Below are 20,664 nucleotides of genomic sequence, written 5' to 3'. Positions count from 1 at the left end.
AAAAAAAAATGGGGATGTATATGTTTCAGAGCAATAGTTTTGATTTTTGAGCTTATGAATGTTTATATCCCAGAAAATATAAGAAAACACATAGAATTGGTTGATGTTGATCTGCCTGGGGATGAAGTGTTTATTTTATGAATGCTGATCAAAATTTGAAAAACGATTTTCTAAGCACCTGGGAAGATGAAAAGTGAGAACTAAAGGAAAAGATGGCCATTATGATCAGTGAGTAAAGCAGTGCTATAAATGAATGTTCTGATGTGATGAGCTGTTGATCTGAAAAGCTAGTTCAGCCTGAGATACTTGAGACTGAAAGAGATACCTGAGGGACAAATTTGGTATGTGTGTTTCACAGAAGATTATAGGGGGCTGGGAGATAGATATCTTGAACTCTGTCAGTGCAGTGCATGCCTGCACACCATCAGCACAGCCCATCCTAGCAGGTAGGCAAGAGCACAGATAGCACTTACTTAGAGAAGCAGCTTTTGCTCTGAAGAATGAGGCTCTCAGGCTGCTTCAGTTTCAGCAGCCAGCTCTGGAAGGATTTTAAATTTCTTTGTGAAACACAGCAGTAGCCTTTAAAAAAAATTCCTTATAGAGCAAAAATGTCAGCCTAGGGGCCATCCAATGTTATAACTTACAAGTGATTCTGGAAAAAAAAAGGCAATAAAGGACATCCTTTGTGACCAAGTAAAACAGATATTTCTGATATTGTTTCCCTTACTAAATCTGGGACCTTGGAGTCAAGCTGTTTCTTGTTTTGTCTTTGTGGCGTAGCCATTTACTAGCAATAGCCCTGTGACACCTTTTACACTCAGATTTGCCTTGTGCTGAGCTTTACCCTGATGCTTTTACCAGCCATTCCTGCCTGTGAGGTCCCAGCCCAGCTCGCAGGGGGTGGTGTGGGTTCATGGGGCTGCTGACATCGCTTTCTGTCATGCACTATCAAAATGCAGCTCTGTGAATCAGCTCCACCCTGCTGCCTGAGGGAACTGCAGTGCTGCTGCTGTGTGGCAGCACAGCTCATTCCCAGAAGGGCCTGGGGAAACACAGCAGGGGCTCAAAGTCAGAACCTGTGATTTTCAGTGTTTCTGGCTCACTGAAACAAATACTGCTGGAAACCAGCATTTTATCCTCACTGGTGTTAATCAAAATTAGCCTAAAAAAAAAAAAATGAAAAAAAGAAAAAGTTTGGGAGGTTTGGAGAGGGAAAGCTGATCTTGCTTCTAGTGGACAAAAGACAACTTACATGTTTCATTTTTGAAATTATGTTTTCTAAAATGTGTTTTAATGAGAAAACAAGCTTTGCATTAACAGCCTATCAAGAATGTTATTTTTGTTGTTTTGGTCCCCTTTTGGTGAATATTTTACATTCGGAAAACAAATTTGAATATTTTACATTCGGAAAACAAACAAATAAAATCACAAATTTTTGGGGTTTTTTGCTTAAATTTTTTTTAAAAAAATATAAAAAATAATGTTTGAAATTTGATGGTGGGTTCTACTCTGAACGAACTGATAAATACCTCTGCTTTATTAAAAACATGCAATTACTGGAAGTGGTCTTTGCCATTAAAATGTGTGCAGTTGTCAACAGTTTCATCATTACCTTTGGGGCTTGCATTTTGAAAGTGGAGCCTTATTATATGCCTAACTGGTGGTGACTCTTTAATGACAATTTCAATAATGCTTTCCCTAGTGTTCCCAAAATGACCACAACTCTATCTACAGAGAAGTCTGACACAAACCATAACATAAATATGAAGGCAGTTTTCAAACTTAAGGTTCTGGGGTCTTAACAGTCACAGCTGAATGACTGGTTTTTATTTTCATCATATGATTTTTCTGATTGCATAAAGATAATAATGACCACAAAGAGATCTTGTGTTTCATGGACCCATAAAGACAACTTCAGGTTGTTGTCACTGGCATAATAGGGCCTTTTTCAGCAAATGGAATCGCATAACTTTATTCCAAAGCAAACAAACATGAGCCCACAAAGGAGTTGAGCAGAGCTTAGAATGGCTGGTTCACTCAAAATGTCTGTAGGGGCATCTGCCAGTGACTGAAAAAAACCCCATAATTTTCTCCTTGATGCTTTATATAGAAAAAAATCACAAAAAAGAGAATTAGAATCAATGGCCCATTCACTTCCACTCTAGAAGTGCACAGTACCAAATGCGTAAGATACACACATGTGAAACTTTGTGTGCAGGTAGGAAATAACCTGCCCACCAAAACTGCTTCTCTCTAATCATGATGGAATAGATTTTAGGTGCTAGAGCTCAAGGTTTATAGCCTTTTCCAATTTCCTCTGCTACTTCCCAGTACACAGTGCTGGATTTCTCATATAGCTGAAAGGCAAACATACCAGGATGGATTTCCTTCTGGCAGAGATAACTGTAGTTTCACAGAAGCTTGTGTATCCTTTCAGATTTATACCATTTGAGCACCCTTAGCCTGATTCCTAGCTCTGTATAGCCTTTTTTCCCCTGAAGTTACAGTGATAAAGGGTCCATCTAAAGGTGAGTAGATCATCTCTGTTTGAATCTACCCACATTATTAATGGTAGAATCTTCAAATCTTTCCTTACTGATTTGAAAAATGTAGATCTGGGCTGCAGCCAAAATGACAGTCAAGAGGAAGAACACTTAGAAAAAGCAAGTTTGTGATGAAGAATGAGTTTTGCTGTGCCAGTTCACTGACAACATATTTGTTTTATGTCTCTACCCCTCACACCATCCTTTGTCTTCAAAAACACTCAGCAAACAATTCAGAGGAAGCAATTGGCATATTCCCTAATGAGACAAGATAAAGTGTCCTGTAACGATGATGACAGCAAATTCACTAAGTGAACTGCAGTTTAAGAACTTTGCAAATTGATCAAACTGTGATTCCTTGGTTGCTTACTTAATTGCCTGTTACTGTCTCTCTCCTGACCTCCATCTGCCCACTGCTTCTGTCAGCACTTCTGCAACTCAGGGACTCTCTGTTAGCCCCTCAGGTTGTGAGCACTGGAAGAATAGGTTCTGGTTTGGGGATTTTATTTAACTTGCATTTAATATGTGCTTCTGGCCAGCTATCAGAGTGGCAATTTAGAGATATTCTTGCCTCCTACCATGCTTGATACATCAGGCTATAAAGAAAAAGCTTTCTTAATTCTATTTATCATAGGATGAATGCTAATTAAAGCACTGTCTCATCAGGTGCTGAGAACCTTAAGCAGCTTCTTAACCCTGGGAGAGGGAGTGCTGTGCTTTTTTAGCATAAAAAAACAAAAAAAACCCCATAAAAACATCACCTGGGATGGAGACCATGTCTGAGCTTGAGCTTTTCTGCTGGGGGACAATGGGTTTCATTTGGATAGTAGAGTGTGGTAGGACTTTAATGCTTCCTATTAACCTTATCCTGCAGCGAAGGTGAAGACTGGCAGAAATATCTGTCATCTGCCTTGACAAGACTTAAGTGCATGCCTAGGTGGTAAATCATGTATACATGTGTGTCTGTAGGTATGTCTCTGAAGTACCATGAATGGATGGATATATGTACCACTCCATGTGAATATATGTACCACAAATGTGTCACATTTGAAATTTCATATCCATTTATTTAAGTATTTACATACTTTAATCCAGTATAAAGCAAGTACCTGTACCTTTAAAGCTGGCATGTATTAAGTTCAAGGAATTAGTTAAACAAATGTCTGATTTTTGGCCCAAAATTTTTGACTCTCTGTCTGTGATGCAATCACACTCTCTTTCTTTTAAAGCTCTCTATGAACAATCCTGTGAGGCTTACCGACACCAAGGGAAGACATCAGGTTTCTTCTACATCGATTCTGATGGAAGTGGACCACTCGCACCTCTCCGTGTTTTTTGCAATATAACAGGTAATGACCTGGCCTTGTCTTGGCTGCCTGATGTCTAATTTGATTGTGAAGTGGTCTTATTAGAGTGATGGACACATCACTAATACAGCTTAGTTGTGGGAAAGAAGCAGAGAATTTGTAGTAACTGAGGTTTGACTTTGAGATGTTTCCTCAAATAAGATCCATGTAAAAGTGATTTTTAAATTAAGTTTGAAGGACTCACCTTGCTAAGTGATATATACAATAGTGTCTACACCTTATGAGGGGCACTTCATAATACCGTAACTTTTGATGCAATGTTTATTTTTTACTAAAGAAGTAGGAACTTAGAATCCAAACCATTCTTTTGTAATTTAATGGTTTCTCTGCTTTATTAGAATATTAGATCTGGGAATTATGATTAAATTCCTCTCACTGAGCTAGCTATAAACCCTTATTGTCTGACTTAAGCAGCAGTACCTCCCCTCACACAAGTGTGCTGCCTTTGACATTCCATAGAGTGGAAACTTAATTGTTGCTGCTATTTGTATGGAGGAGAATGCATTGTGCTCTTAGGAGAAGGGACACCAAAGAGATGGGTTGCAGAGCAAGAGCCTGGCAAGGTGACCTGTTGCTTGAGGCTTTTAAACCTTACAGTTCTGTAGGTTTAAAATAAGAATTGTTTCAAATGACTATACCTGTCTGGTAGATTCTCCCCTGAAATGGGTCCTGTTTTGTATATAGGACTGTCAAGCCAAGGGTATAAGAAAATGTTACCTAGCCTTTGTTGTGGATGGGGATAGATGGAAGGGCTCCCTTTCTGCTTTTTATATTTGAAATGGAGGTGAAATTTCCCACACAGTCTCCTGTTTGGCATTTTTTGCTTCCTGTGGCCAGGTGCAGATGAAAGAATGTTTTATTACCCTTTCTAAATTGCTAATTCTGGCTGAACTACTTTGCCACATATCACCTCCAAAATCAGTGCTGAAAACTGAGGACTCAGGATATTCATATTTTATCCTTAATCTCCTTGTACTTAAAGTGTCTCAAATTAAATTTTCATTTTTATTTAATTGGGCAATCATTATGTTAATTAAATGCACAACAGTTAATTATTAAGTATGTTTTTTATTCAAGTGTAACAAATATTTAATGATGTGTCTCCTTCACTGTTGAATCTCCTAAGAATTGAAACAGAGTTTCACCTTTCTGTCTGAATATCCTTCCTTGATCTTCAATATGGGAAATGTGCTCATTTTTATTATTTATCATATAAATATGTGTGATCAAAACATTGTCAGTGCTTTTTATCTCTGCTGAAGAAGTAGGATTTTTGACAAACACCTTGCATTTGCTTTCCTCAAATAAACTTTATCTGGCAGAAACCCAGAAGGCGGATACCTGATTTTCTCTCTATCTGTAATGAACTTGCTGACATTCTTATTTTGGTTATGAGAAAAGTGGAGGTGGGGAAAACTGGCAGAACCTCCTAGCCTGAAAAACTTATGCTTCTGTGTCAACTAGATATGGTTTGGGTACCTTAATCACAAGAGCTTCTTTTCTCTCTGGGAACTTACCTTATTGTTATTCTCATAAAAATTGTTTATAGTAATCAATTAGGTGCAAAGTAGGAAAAAAATTACTTTATGTAAACAGGGATGGATTCTCAATTTGCTACTCTTTTTGGGTGATGCTTCTGCTTAGTTTTCTGAAAGTACCCCATAATCAGGGAAAGGCAAAATACGAAATTTTGTTTTGTTATATCAGGTACGTACAAGGAGCAGAGAAAATGTTATTGTTCAGTGACATAAACCTCTACAACACCTCTTGTGAATGGAAAAACATGGATGGTCATGAACATGGATGGCTTCCATGTGTGGGGAGACTAAACAAATTAAAAAGATGGTTGAGGAGAACTGTTGCAGGACAGCATGAAGATCACATGTGGCACAGAGAAATCACATATGAATTATTTTTTATCATATAGGAGCAAAGGGACACTTAAATGATTACATTGTAGGATTTGGGAGTTTTTTGTTTGCTTGCTTTTTACTGATGCAATGAATTCAACTTGAGACTACCACAGGACAGCAAGGAGGCTGATACTATCAACAGAGGGAGTAAAACCCATCTGAAAAAAGCCCCAGTCTTGTCTGATAGATTCAGAGGGTGCAAGTTAACATGGAGGTTTTGTTGCAGATTCCCATTCAGGCAGCTGTGAGGTAAAGACCACTGGGAAATGGGAATGAGTTTCAGGAAAACCTTTTGGCTTTCCCAGGTATCTCTTCACCCTCAGAGGCAGAGGTGTGCTCCTAGGCTAAATAAAGCTTTTATTTTACTCAGGCTGGCAGTTCTTCTTTTTGTATACAGTTCAAGAAGCAGTAACCTCTTTATGCCCAAAACGTGTTCAAGCTGAAGAATTTGGAGGTGGAATGGAAAATTCAGGGCAATGACTCATTTAGTGTTTTTAAAAGTAGAGGTGCAGAGAGCTAATGCCTTCTGGGTATTACAGTGCCTTTAATCTGTGTAGGATGAAGTCAAAGAAGAACTCAGATTATCAGAAATGAGCAGCATCATTGCATTTAAAGAAAAGTGATTTCCTTAATGTTCACTTAATTTTTTTAAAGTTCTTTCTAATTTTTGCCTATTTAATTGAAGGGATTGAGATAGGGAACTTTTTTGTAGCCAGTTATTAACTGGGGCAGATAAAAAACATATTTCTTGCATATTGGTGTCTGGTCATAGGTGTCCAGTGTCTGATGTGGATATGGAAATAACAACATTACAAGTTAATTTATTGTGTTTATGTTTCCAGTGGTTTCTCTGCAGCCTGTCAACTTTAGCAGCCCGCTGCTGAATAGAAATTCTGAAGAAAGCAGAAAATTGGGATTGTGTGTGTTGAGAGGGAATTGGACAGTTATACAAAGAGGCAGAGAGAGATAAGGGAAAGGAAATTTTACAGGGAGAAAAAAACTGGAAAAAAGTATTAAAAAATACAAAGTCAATTTTCAGCATGGCAAGAAATTTAACAGTAGTGTCACAGAATATCTGCTGATACCAGAATGGGTAAATGTACTTATCCATTGTCTGAAGAAGTGGCTGAAAAAGCAAGGTGACAAAAACTGAAGATGACATGCTATCATTTAATAGCATGCCTATTGGTCAAGAAAGGAGAAGAGTGTATGAAGCACTTTAAAAGGATCTTATCTTGAAGGCTGTTTATTTCTACTAAAAGTAAAATATGTTGTTGAAACAGGAGGTTGTCAGGAACAATAATGTGCATAATTAAAGGCATAGAAAGATATCTGTACAAAGAGAGGTGAAAAGTAAATAATCCAGGACTCTTTAATTGGGAAGACTCAAAGTGAATGGGCTTCCTTGACAGAAGCAATGCTCATTTGCATTTTCTTTCAACAGGAGAAGAGAGTTCAATGACAGTGAAAGACAAAAACCTCAAAAGTAGATGTAAAAAGAAAAGACAGCACCTTATTAACATAATGTTTTCTTCACCTTATATACCTGATGTACACAAAGCAAAGTCACTTTCACAGGGAAATTCATCAGTTGTGCGAAACACAGGGGAACCCAGACCAAATACACATCTGTGTGTGGGGAAGTGAACCAAATTTTTGTGGCCAAGCCGTGATTGGATGCCATGAGAGACACTCTGAGGATGTGAATGGCTCCATGTAGGGATTATCAATTTGGGGTGATTGCGTTGAGTGCTGTGGGAACACATCTAGTATCTTTCCAGGGCCATCCATATGGGAATGTAAGATAGCTGTGCTTGCTTTTCCTGGTTCTCCAGTCATCCTTGGGGCTCTATGGCCACACTTTTTTGGCATGAAGTGCAGAAAGAATGTATTGTGTCATGCTGTGGTGTAATGAACAGCCACCAGGGCTGGGAAAGAAATTTTCCTTGTAGGCTGGTTGTTTGATAATTAGCCCACTTGAATGAATCTTCACTTAATTGAAGATTCATAACAATCAATAGAAACGATGAGTAATGAACCCTCTGAACCCCAGGTCTGGCAGTCTTTCTAACATTGCGAGGCTTATTTTTTTCACGTTGCTTAGACATCTCAGCAAGATGACAAGACAGTGGCCTGTCTGGAGTACCACTTAAATGCTAATAACCATATTCTTCAGAACAAAGCCTATAGACATGCGATCTACAGCCACGTAGTTGTTTTGCTGTCCTGTTTGAAAAGTGTAACAATCTTTTCTCATCACCTTCTGAGTAAATTTTACCCTTGAAATCTGAAAGATTTGCTTACAGTACACTTGAGTCATCCTGTCACTGTACTTCTCTACTGATGCTGTTTTACTGTATTCAGACCCTGGGCTATCAAATCAATAATGCTTAGAAATTGCCATGACTAGATAAATGGTTCAGTTTATCTTTGCCAGATATTTTTCCAGTCCTCAAATTGTTTGCCTTTTCTTTCTTCCTTTTTTGCTCTTTCAGGGTTGCAGTTTGAGGAAAGATGAAACCTTTCCCCACATCTTGCTGCTGGTCCAAGATCTATTTTTGAAACTGCCATAATGAAAAACCATTAATTAGCAAAAATATATCTCTTCTTGTTGCAAATCATTTCTGTTTTGCAGTCTCATCTCGAAATGCAAATATTGTTTATTTCTCTGATGCAGGAAAAAGAAAGTTTTATTTTCTCTGTCTCAAAAAATTGTATAGAAACTGTATTTAAAGCTCAGAAAAAGTAAGGGATTCTAAGAAGATGTGAATTCGATTGTCAAAGTTATACTTGCAATTTTTTATACATTGCATCCTTTCTTTTTTTCATTCAGCCAACAACGATTAAGATTTTTATTCTTCCATATAGCCCCCCATATCTTCCACATATCACCACTCATGTTCCTAAAACAATCATGGCATTAGTTGTATTATTGTCCATGGCATCAATCTTTCCCTTTGTTTCCACATGTGAATCTCAGTTCATATGCTTATACAATTTCTTAATCTGTCTTCCATAAAAAATCATCTCCTTTTACTTTGTGTAGCAATTACACGAATGCAGGAGTCACCATGTGACTCAGCCCTTTTTGCATTTCTTGTGGATTTGGCAGATTCTCACATGAAAAGGAGGGCTGCCCTTGGACAGGCTGAAGCATGAACAGATAGGAGGAGGTCATGCCCTTAATTCTGCCTTTAATACCTGCAGCTACAGAGTTTTGGGAAAAGAATTCAAATGGTCAACTCCCTCTTCCTTCCAGGTTACTGTCTGTGATTGACTTTATCACGAGAGAAAACAACAAATGGAAATTCCTTACAAATTATTTACTACTGTTTAGATTAAAGGCAGCCCTTAAGGATTTACAGTTTATCCCCTCAAACACTACAGGTCCTTTGGCACACCGTAGTTTTGACAATTGATATGTTCTTCTTTTGAATTTTCATTAAATATTCCTCTAGAACCTTACAAAACGAAAAAATCTTTAATGTGTGTATTATGTCAAAGGCATTGAGCCGTCACCAGCTGCCTTGCTGTTGTCAGCAAAGTTGTGTTTCAGATGAGCATCACAGCAGAAGTCCTGAAGGCTGCCTTCACTGCCACGTTTGCAGGGGCACCCAGGCAAGTTCTGGTACTGAAGAACATAACTAGATATTTTTCTTTAGTCATTATCTTTTAACAAAAGGTTACTGCAGCTTAATCACTCAGGGGTGCTCAGGGGTTAGAAGCTGTGGCTCTCTTGAAGTCACTCCAGCTGTCCTGGTTGCAAGGGACGAGGATCTACTTGGATCCATTCGGATCCATTTGCCCCAGGCATGGGTGTCTCCTGCTTCAGAAGCATGTATTGCTGGGTCAGCCAGCAGCAAAAAAAAAAAGAGGATAAAAAACTACTAATGGGTTGCTTTCACAGAATACTCAGAAAACACTTCTTTGGAGACAGTGAATTAAAGCTGTCTGTGATAAGAAATTGGTCTTTTCCTATCCTTTGTGGATATTTCCTATCCTTTGTGGATATGTGTCTGTATTAAAGCATCTGGGTTAATCTGCCACTGCACCTTAAAACAGTACAGTGTTTAAGGATAAGAGTCTGTCTTTTTTGTGGTAATTCTTTTAGTTGTAGGTACAGCATTCAGAATAAAATTTGGCATTCAGTGTAGAACACCATGAAACAAATGCACCGTATGAGCTCTGAGAGTTATTTTTTTCTCTCTCATGTAGCATTTACCGTATGTTTGGCTTGTTGGCAATTTAATCAGTCTGAATAATCTTGTTTGGTGACAAACCTCCTAAATCACAAAGGAATGATGCAGTTTGTATGGGTGGAATGTGCTCTACAGGGATATTTCAAGTTGAAGAATAAAAATGAGAATTAGACAATACAGAATTCATTGAATGCCAGTTTTCCAGCTGCTCTAATTTCCCACAATTTAATTTGTGTGCCGTCAAAAGCAACTTGGAGGTTTCCAGCAAGATGATAGAACTATGGGCTAGGCTAAACAGAGTCTAAAATGTGCTTAATGCATTGCAGTCCCATGCTGTAAAAGCATCTCCTAGGGCCAAATGCAGACAGCATAATATCCTAGTGAATTGGACCATTAAATAAAACTGTGAAGTCATAAAGCTGTAGCATTACCCTGAAATTAAAGCATTGTCACCTTTGAATTATGGAAATAATTTAACAAGCATTTAGGAAATCTGCTTTTCAAGGCTGCATTTAACTATTCCACATTATACAATAGAAGATGTAGCTGCAGTCTCCTACTTGGTTTTGAATGACTTCCAGCTTGTGTGTAGTTTGAAATTCTACCAAGCTGAGTAAGTAATAAAAGAATAGATTGGAATAATAGAAGATAAAAATAAACAGCAACCTATGCCTGAACAACAGGTTTTTAATTTTCATGGCAGATTCACAAGTGCAAGGAGAGCTCATTAAATTGAGTAAACAGGAAAAAATGTGTAGTATGGACAGAAGTAAAAATATAATGGTAAATTCTTAGTTGAAATACATGAGAAGACAGCTTTAGATGTGTAGTTTAACAGTTTCCAGGTATGTGGAAATGACTAGAAGGAAATGGTGGCACTCGGCTCAGTTTGCATCTGTGATTACAATGTCATTGCCTAAAAACATAATGTAAACAAAACAGAATGAAGATTAAATAAAAATCGTTGCTTTATGAAACAGGAACAAGTATCTGAAGCCCCATTTTCCAAAGCTGTAGGCATTACTGGTGCAGAGTTGTGCCTGTCTAAAGGCAAGTGCTAAACGTGGAGCTGAGGAGCACACAGCTGTTGCACTGCTTGCTGGAGGGATCTGTGGGCACCTTCAGATGGCAGCTCCGTGTCTTACACAGGTCCTGAACCTGCCTCAAGTGCAAGATCACAGATGAGTGTCAGGAGGCTTCAGAGGACCTGTCAGTCGAGCAGTGAGGGTAGAATTCCTTGACCTCATTCTGAGGCAGGAAGTGATATTTTGGGAGCAGCCCTAGCTAAACTTGTGCAAGTGAATTTGAGAGAATAGAATGATCTTTTTCTAATTGTTGCCAAGTTTGAGGTGGAGAAATTGGAGTTTGAATAAACCCTGGGGCTGATCTGAAACATGATGGTCTTCAGAACAAATGCTGGGATTATTTCTGAGCAGTTTTCTGATCTTTGGAAGCAGATGCAAGGGTCTTGCTATTCTCTTGAAATGGTTCAAGGATTTACTGCCATCCTGTTCTTAGTTACTTTTCCCTCAGCCACTGGAGATGCAGGAGGGAGCAGTGTTGGCTCCTCTACTCTGTCCAAAACAATCTAAAGTTTAAATCATTTTCAGTCTCATTTGCTTCATTTAAACAAAAGGATGTCCTTTTGAAAGAAGGAGCTTCGTTGTTTTGTGGGTTTTTTTACTGTGATGTAGATGTAATCCTTTATTCTTCTAGCAGGTTGTGTTTGACTTTGGATGTGTCACCTCATCCCTCTACACCTCACATCCTGCTTTCTAAAATGGAAACACTTACTCTTTCCCTGGGAAGTGGAAAGAAGCATGACTGAGATGGTGGAATAGATTTTCTTTTCCTCCTCTCACCTTGTTGCCACAACTCTTTTGTCTTGTGTCTGTGTAGGGTTGAGCTGCCCTTCTGATCTGAGGTTTGCTTGCCGGTGGCTCTGACTTTCCTGTCACTAGATCAGTGAGACAAACACATATCTGTTCTCAGTAGCTGAACTGATGGTCACCTTTACTTCAAAGATCAAACATAGAGGGAAACTTTGAAATGACCACCAAAGCACAGATTTGATCTGTACAAGTATTATGCCTAACAGACTAGTCATGTGTAGATTGGGGAATCTCTGAAATACAACTTCAGAATTCTCTTCTGCTATAATTTTTTTTTAAACTCCATTCTGATGTACTTGCTACATAACAATTACTTTGAACACCGAAAGAAACTTGATTTGTTTTTTCCTTTCCCATTGTAAACTAGAGGATGGAAAATAGGTTAACTTATTTCTAAATGATCCTGTGGAGAAAAGCAGTTCGAATGTCAAAGTTCAGATCTCAGGACAGCTGTGTGCAGCTGTAATGATAACAAGACTTGAAAATTAATGAACAATTGTAGAGGAAAATTAGAAGAAGACCTGCTACATTGTCTATCCAACACACTTGTTAATGAGCGCTGGCTGCTTACAGTGTGCTTGGTGATACCTTGTCCAACCTCATTTCAAATATGTCAGTTAATTAAATTTCCAACACCTTTTGGGAAGACAGTTTTGTGCTATGGTATTTTTAATAAGTTTTCACTAGTAATCTTTGTTTGCTTCTAAATTGCTAGCTCTTGGTGCTTCTGACTTTTCAGGTACCCACATGGCACCTTTCTTCATGCACAGCCTGGAAAGTACAGTAGTGTTAACCACTGTACATCTCTAGCATTAGGCTGTTCTACTTCCTGAGCAACACTGTAGCCACTACTGTGAGCATTGATTTTACTGCATTTTCTTAAAATTGTGTTCAGAACTCTCAGTGGGGAGGTGCTTTTGACTGCCCATCTGGAACTTCAGCAAGCAGTTTATTCCATCATCTCCTGGTTTTAACATCTCACATTATCAGAAACTTGGTCTTTGTCTTTTTAGTAGATATTTCAGTTAAGGCAGAGGTCAAACTTTCACCAGCTTCTGTGAGAGGAAAGCTAACTCACCCTCAGCTGCTTCTGAAAAATCCACTCTGTTCTTGTCAATATTGCCTTGAGAGAGCAAAAGAAAACGGAGGGTCTGGCTGATAAGGATCACTGCTTTAAGATGTACAAGATGTCTGTTACGAAGTCATTGAAGTATATTGTGTTGGAAGCAATATATGTGCAGGACTGTGCAGGGTGTTGTGCTGCAGTGTTCACTGTGATTACAACCTCTGGGACAAGTATTACAAGTAATAAATTTGTGGTATTTCTTATCATTTTAATCTGCCTTTTGTGTATCACACATGGCAGCAGTGTTTCTTTCAGCTCCAACTGCAAGGGTTCACAAGCAGCTCCCTGAAGTCAATAACAGCCACAGAATTGCAGACCGATGAGCAAACTCTCTCTCTGCCATCACAAAAATGATGAGAGGGCTGTGAGTGAATGTGTGGTTTGCTGTGTGTAAACTGTCCTTACAGTTAATGCAAGTTAATTTCTCTGTAAGTTGCAGCCAGGTCTTGGAACAGACCTCTTTAAATAGTCTCCAGATGGTTGTTGTTACTTGCCTGTCATTTGAATGCCTCCATAATGACAATTCATTAAATCATCTGAGTGTCTTTGCACAGATAGTCCATTTAGAATTTTTATATACCTATTAGCATTCTGTTGAAGTAATCTGGAGGATATTTGTGGCTCAACAAAAAATACTTCAACTGCAATGCACTGCAGTGTCCACAGAGCTGCTGGGCTCATCATGCCAGTGTATTGGGGAGTACCTGGAAAGCTCAGGCTCTGCAAGAACTCAGGCCAGGTAATGTGGTAAAACCATCTGAATCCTTAAATCACAGCTTTGAAAATCAGCTTAGAAAAGATATGATTCATTGTTATCTAGGGTTTCCCTGATGAAGCATAAATACCAAAATAGAAATCTATTGCTTAGATTTTACTTCTTCCTCTGTAACTGTCTGCTAAGCTAATTGCTTCTAAGTGTGATGTTCTCATTATGCCAACCTCAATGTGGGTCATGAGCTGGGTTGTAGGGTGCAGGTTATGCTTAAACCTATATTCTGCTTTCTATCTATCACCTACAAAATCCTTTGCTCTGCCAGTAAATGCAGTGAAGGAAATGAGAATGGGCTCCCCAGCATGAGAAAGCATCAATATTTAGAGTTAACTACAGATGCCAAGTCATATGGTGTTCTGTACCATCATCCAAGTAGGGCATCAATCAACTTATATACAGAAAAATCTGAGAACTGAGTGAAATGAGTGATCTGACTTCCAGCTGGGTGGCAAGAACCAGTTTTAGCTTTCTGGCAACAGACTGTGCTTTCTGCTCATGGTGAGTTTGTGCATCAAACTCATCAGCTGCAGTTCTTTGCTTCCATTTGCTGTTACAACAGCATGGGCTGTGCTCTCAGGCAAAAGGTGAATGTTACCCCATGAGCCATATTACTATGTGTTTTCTCTCAGGTACAAAGGCAGTTGAAAGGTATCTAATTTTATTCAGATACCTGGTAATGGAAGAAGCTGAAGGTGTCCTGTGCTTCCCAGGAAGCTTGTAGGTTCTCTCTTGCTCAGCAGGCAGTGTAGCATTTGCTTGAGCTGGTTCAGGGAGAAACATCTTTGTGGGACACACTGATCTTTACTGAAGACAGACCTATTGGTCTTCATCACAGAGTGACCAATTTGGAGCCCAGAGTCCTGCTGACACTCTCTCCAATGCACTAAAGCCTTACATTTCAATTGAGTTTTTGTTCCCTGCTTGTTGGAAATGTCCTGCTGTTAACTTCCCGTTCAATCTTTGCTTTGCATTTAACAGAAGATAAGATCTGGACTGCGGTGCAGCACAACAGCATGGGGCTGACCAGAGTGCAGGGAGCTGCTCCAGACAAGCCCTACATCATGTCCATCAACTACAACAGCAGCGCCGAGCAGCTGGAGGCTGTGATCAGCAGCGCCGAGCACTGCGAGCAGGAGACAGCCTACCACTGCAAAAAGTCACGGCTCCTCAACACCCCGAGTAAGTGCCACCATCCCAAACCTTTCCTTCTTAACTCTTGGTGGTTATACAGCAGGTACAGGCTGCACTGCAGCTGAGGAGAAAAAAAAAAAAAAACAACAAAATAACAGACCAACAAAACCCCCCAGATTAATACAGAATAGAGTACAGAATAGAGTGAAAAACCTTTTACCTTTTTGGATATTACTGTGCAGTGCCTGTGCTCTGGTGCAGAAGGTTATGAGCTCTGCAGGGGAGTTTTCACCCTGTTCATGCCTGCCCAGATTCTGTAAACTTCTACAGTATAAAGTGCTACCTAGAAGCCATAAAAAATGTATTTAGGTGATGGCAAATAGATGTGTTTTACTAATTTACAGTTTTTACCTGTACATTAAAAATAGAAAGCATCAAAATTGCTCCAGACTCATGATCTTATGGAGAGGAGGGGTAACCTCTTCTGAGTCCCACAGCCCTGAATATGATGTTTAGGGTGTTTGTTAGTACAGTTTCTGGGGCAAAACTAGCTTTCCACTTGAAATAGAAGGAATACATTTTTCCCCCTTGGCTTAATGTAGCAGAAAAAAAGAAAGCAGAGGTTCTCATCAGTTTGTGTTTCTCTGCAGTACCAAATTTCCAGTGGCTACTCAGGATGCCTGGCTTCTAGTCAGCTCTGTCTTGATGTCAGCATTTCATGCTTGTTTATCTGGAGAGAGTAATGGCATTAAGGGCAGACTTCTGAATGTCTTTGAAGTCTCATCTGTTACTTGTAATGTCTCTGTGGTCCTGGTGATTATTTGATTATCAGCAACTCATAAATTTGTTTGTAGTTTAGAAGAAATCCCACGGAAAGCCTGAAGGGGAGCTTGCAGTGAGAGTTCCTATTGTCTTAAAACCACATTGCCTAATGAGATGTGTCAAAAACCCTCTTGGTTCCAACAAAGTTACTATAATATTGAATGTTTATGGATCCAGTAACCAAATGCCTTACAGTCAGTTTATTTTTAAAAGCTGTGAATTATGTCTTTTGTTATCATCACATTTACCAGCCAAGAACTGCTTGTATTGCTACTCTTTTTTTTAAAGAATGAAATGTTAGTATCAGTATCCAGGGTAGAGCACAAAGTGAAAACAAAATGAGAGCACAACTGCTCATAAAGAAGTGGAACTGATGTCTTACAAATGTTTCAGTGTTGCTGGCTTGTGTATCCTATAGCACACTTGACATGGCATAAAGATAAAACCCCACAGGGATTATTCCCAAAATGGGGTTTTTTTTGTTTTTTTTTTTTTAAGGATGAATGCCACAGTATTAGGGCAGGTCTTCATGTGTCTATTTTTGTACTTTTCTGTGAGGTACTTGGTCATGTGTATGCAGGAACATACACTATGAATGGGTTTTGAGATGCCTCTTTTGTGTCTCTAAAGCTGGGGACACTTCTTGAGAACCAAAACCTTTGGGGAAAAAGAAGGTAAAGATAACCTTGTGTAAATGGACAGTATGTAAACTGTGTGTCTGCAGGGCTAAAGCTATCAAACAACAGGCAGACTGGCTATGATGGCTCCTGACAGGCAGCTCGTCCTCCACTTGTCAAGGACCAAAGCTGTGGCTGATTCCTCAAGGGAAAGGACGTGGGGATGGTGTCCAGCAGTCTGGCTTGTGCTCGTGCAGCTGGTGCAGTGCCACTGTGGTCCTGACAGTTGACCACACAAGAATTGCACAACTCGTTAGTCTTTACTGCAGCTACAGCTGAGAAATAAAAATTAAAAAATAAATTTAAAAAAAAACAATCTACTGCTGTGCATGTGGCAGACACTATCATTTTTTTCCTCTTTTTTCTTCCTTTTGTATGCTTTTTAGTTACGCTTTCAAATTTTCCTTTTTCATCCTGAACTTTCTCAGAAGTCTAAGGCTTTATATTTGGCAAGATGTGAAACATGCTCAAAAATAACATTTCCGTTCTTGAAATGACAAGATAAGGCTAATTTGTTCTTAACTGAATATTAAATATTTTTGTAGAAAAGCATTGTTTTTCCCAAGCTGTACTAATTGATAGTAATTTTGAGGGGAAATGCTGCTATAACACGGAGGAGCCTAGAGACCAAGTGGTGCTGAACACTGTAGGTGTCTTGAAGAATTTTAAGACTTAAAAAATTTCCACTCCTAAACTTGAAGATGAGCTACAAGTGCAAGCAGCCTCAGGGTGTTTTACTGGACTTGCTTCAGGAGGTTCTCACCTGTGTTGTTTTTGCCTAGACTGGAGGGAGCTTGATTTGGGGACAGAGCAACAGAACAAAGATCAAAACTCTCGGGTTTTGTTTCTTGATTTGGCTTAGGCTTTCGGATGCCTGAAGGAAGCACTGTTTTCTCTCTGTGTTGCCAGGGTATCTTAATGTGTAATTGCTGTTAATGAACAACACTTCACATCTGACTGTAAAATTCAATATGCAATGCCCATGCATTGATGACAATACTGCATCCATAGGCCAAGCAGGAAATGTTACCTGACCTAAAGCAGCTTGCTGAATGTCTCCACTCAGTGTGACCTCTGGACTGAGCCCAGTGGTGAATGCCTGATGGAAGGGCATCTCCCAGAGATATTTTTAATCTTGACAAAGTTATAAAAGTTCCTCTTCCTGAAAGAAATCCAATCCATTTCTGAGGTTACTCTCAATCTGGGCTTTACTCTTTTTGATTTTTTTCTTTCCCACAGGGAGATGGAGCATATGATTAGGATATTACAGCTAGGTTGGTAGCCCCAGCACACCAAATCCTTATCTTCAGGATCTAAACATTATCGTGTTTCACAGAGAAGCAGTAAAAACACTTCTTTTTTGTTTTGCATTCATACTACGAAGATGTATGTTGTTACATAGCGATTTTGGCTTTCATAGTTTTGACATGGGCAAAGGAACAAGCAAGGCACTCCAGGCTGCCTCAGAGAGAAGCCCAGGGATGCTCCTGGCTTGCATAAAATTGTTCCAGTTTATAACAAGGAATTTCTCTTTCTTCTTTTCCTGCTCCCTCCTGCCCTGAAGACACAAGCACATCCTCAGCGGGTGTGACTGAGCATAGTATCCCCATTGAGTTTCTTGGGTTTACATCTGCAATGTGTCAGACATGCAATCTGGCAGTTGGCAAAGGAGTTTACTCATCTCCACCTCCTGCTGTCTGGAACAGCCTTATTGGTTCTCACTGTCATACTACAGCTTAGCTGCAAGCATGTCTTTGAAAGCAAAAATTAAATTGCCCTGAACTGTAGTTTTGTACATCTCTGCTATCAGACAGATTTTCAGGAGGTTCGTGAACATCACAATAGATGTCTGTTCATCAAGGCGTATCTGGCTTTCTCATGAAGCTGGCAAATGAAGCTTATAGGACCAGAAATTGCAAGTCTCCTGTGATTTTCCCAGGCCTTTTGGAGAGACAGTCACATAACTGGAGCAAATCTGACAGTTGGCATTAATTAGAAAAGTAATCCCCACTCTTAGGAAAAGATTGCAGACTTTACCACCACTTTATCCTCAGAAGTAGAGGCCAAGTCAGGGTAGCAGGAGAGGAGCAGGGTGGGCAGGACGGCTGAGCTACACCTAAATGTGCTCTGTGTTTTGTGAGAATATGAAAAGAAATGTGGTCTCAAGCGCTTGCTTTCTTTTCTTTACAGAGCATCTCAGGCCATACCTAAGGAAAGAGGATTAGGTGCATCTGTACACCCCCGCATGCAGATGCATGTTTGGTTAAATTGTTACCATATAAGCTGTTTGAAGGTATGAAAACACTTCATTAACTGAACAAACCCCCAGCTCTGACTGAATTTTCTCAGTTTTCTAGAAGCAGTGGGTGTACTCAAATGCTTATCATTTGGGAAGCTGCCTCACATCCACCTTATCAAGGACTTAGCACAGTGACTGCTGTATCAGTGGCAGGATAGCTTGCTTTACAATACTTGGCTGACAGACTGTCAAGTTCATAGCACATTTGTGTAGGCAAGGACTGAGAAAAGATCAGTCCTAGAGAAAAATCAAAGAAATAGGAATGTCTGTAGGTGGTGGGTTTTTCCTGCCTTCTTCCTTATTTTTCTCTTTCAGGTAGAATTCGTACATCGTGTCAGCTTAAGCTTTGATTTCAAACATTGATCCTAAACTACTTCCATCCTAAACTACATAGCTCTTACCTGAACTTATGGTCTGTCAAGTCCCAGTATTACATGATTTGGACCCAGGTTTCCCCTCCTCTCCTCCCCTTTGGCTCCCAACTAGTCCCATATCTCAGTGCCAAGATGCACCAGGTGCTGTCCCATGGTCTGTGACCCCTTATGCCAGGCAGCCCTCACAGATGAACCACTGCATTCGCATTTTGTAATTCCCTATTGGAGGGAAAGATGTAGTGCTGCCTCACAGCAGCAGGAATGTGTCCTAATTTCTTAGTTTAGACTTAATTCTGTTTCTGAGACAGGTCAACTTTTTTTATCTATGCCCTGCATGTTGCTGGAGCTTTGTCTGTGCAAGCTACCTCCTTAGCTCCATATGAGGCCAGCAATGTGAGAACATGAGGTGCTAAGAAATGTCCTTCAGGGCTCTGCCTTCAGCAGTGGCTGCTGAAGAGGTGCAGTTTAGGGTGAACACGCAATTTGATGTCTTCAACACATCCCTCAATATGTCCCCATCACCCACAGGTGCTCTATTAAGGACACTAGAGTTTATGCTATTGCCAATCCCTTTTAGTATCCACTATGGATCTGTTCATAAACTTGTGTAATCACTTTCTGAACTTTCCTAGGCTGCCTGCCCTGCAGCCTCCTAGGAAAGCAAGTTCTAGGAGTTCCCCACTTGCTGTTTTACGGAACTACATTTTTTTAATGTGTTTTTAACTACTGTTTTGCTCAGTGCAATGAGTTCTTGTATTACGGGATGCAGTGAAACACAGTTTTGTGCTCAGCCAGTGCTTTTATAGTGCTTTCAGTTACTCCTCCAGGACTTTCACTAACTTCAGTGTTTTTTCACCTGAAATGCCCACAGTTTTTGAGGTGTGGTTTGCACCAAGGTTTCACCACTTTAGTGTAAATCTTTATGAAGAAATGAGTGTGAAGCTTGGCTTCTGATGAAGTATTTTACATAGATCTATCAGGAAGTGATATAAAATGACCCATAACAAGCAGTCATTCACCAATGGGGTTTTGCACACTATAATTTATGCCTTTTAACTATAATTTCCAGTTTATCATTCCAGTACTTTCAATTGTTATTGCAGTACCAGGGGACTATTTGCTCTTGTACAAAGCAACTTTAAATTGTTATTGCATTACCAGGAGACTATTTGTCATTGCACAAAATAACACAGAACAGGGTAGTCTGCCCTCAAAAAGTGTCTCATGATGAAGGAATGGTGGAGAGGTGGCAGGTGTAGATTGTGTGCTGTGATTATTCTTGGGTAATTAGGATCCCTTTCTTGAGGATGATTGACTTGCCATCTGTGTTTCCATCACCACACCTTGTCTCTCCCCCCAGAGTGGCAGTGCTGACAGCTTCTGACAAGCACAACTTTAGACAACTTGTGCTATATTTGGAGACTTTAGAACAGAGTTCACCACAGTAATCCAACAGACTGCCTTATTCTTAAGGAAGAGATTTAGAGGCCATTTTGAAAGATGCTATGTTGGTTTTTGTGTGAAGCTGATTAAAATGCAGGTGGTCTAA

At 39.7% G+C, this 20,664-nt stretch overlaps 1 protein-coding gene across 1 annotated transcript in view; it reads left to right on the top strand.

Moving 5' to 3' along the window:
* The window catches only part of CNTNAP5 (contactin associated protein family member 5), a 277,200-nt gene that overhangs the window by 181,972 nt on the left and 74,564 nt on the right, over window positions 1–20,664 (top strand). Inside the window, exons 12-13 of the mRNA XM_085066882.1 lie at window positions 3,773–3,892; window positions 14,791–14,991. Coding sequence (XP_084923008.1) covers window positions 3,773–3,892; window positions 14,791–14,991 — 321 coding nt within the window. The remainder of the gene's footprint in view (window positions 1–3,772; window positions 3,893–14,790; window positions 14,992–20,664) is intronic.

Source organism: Lichenostomus cassidix, chromosome 7 (assembly GCF_008360975.1).
Source record: "Lichenostomus cassidix isolate B80296 chromosome 7, HeHo_3.0, whole genome shotgun sequence".
Lineage (NCBI taxonomy): Eukaryota > Metazoa > Chordata > Aves > Passeriformes > Meliphagidae > Lichenostomus > Lichenostomus cassidix.
The sequence above is the reverse complement of the archived record's forward strand: the minus strand, read 5'-3'. Positions and strand labels throughout refer to the sequence as shown.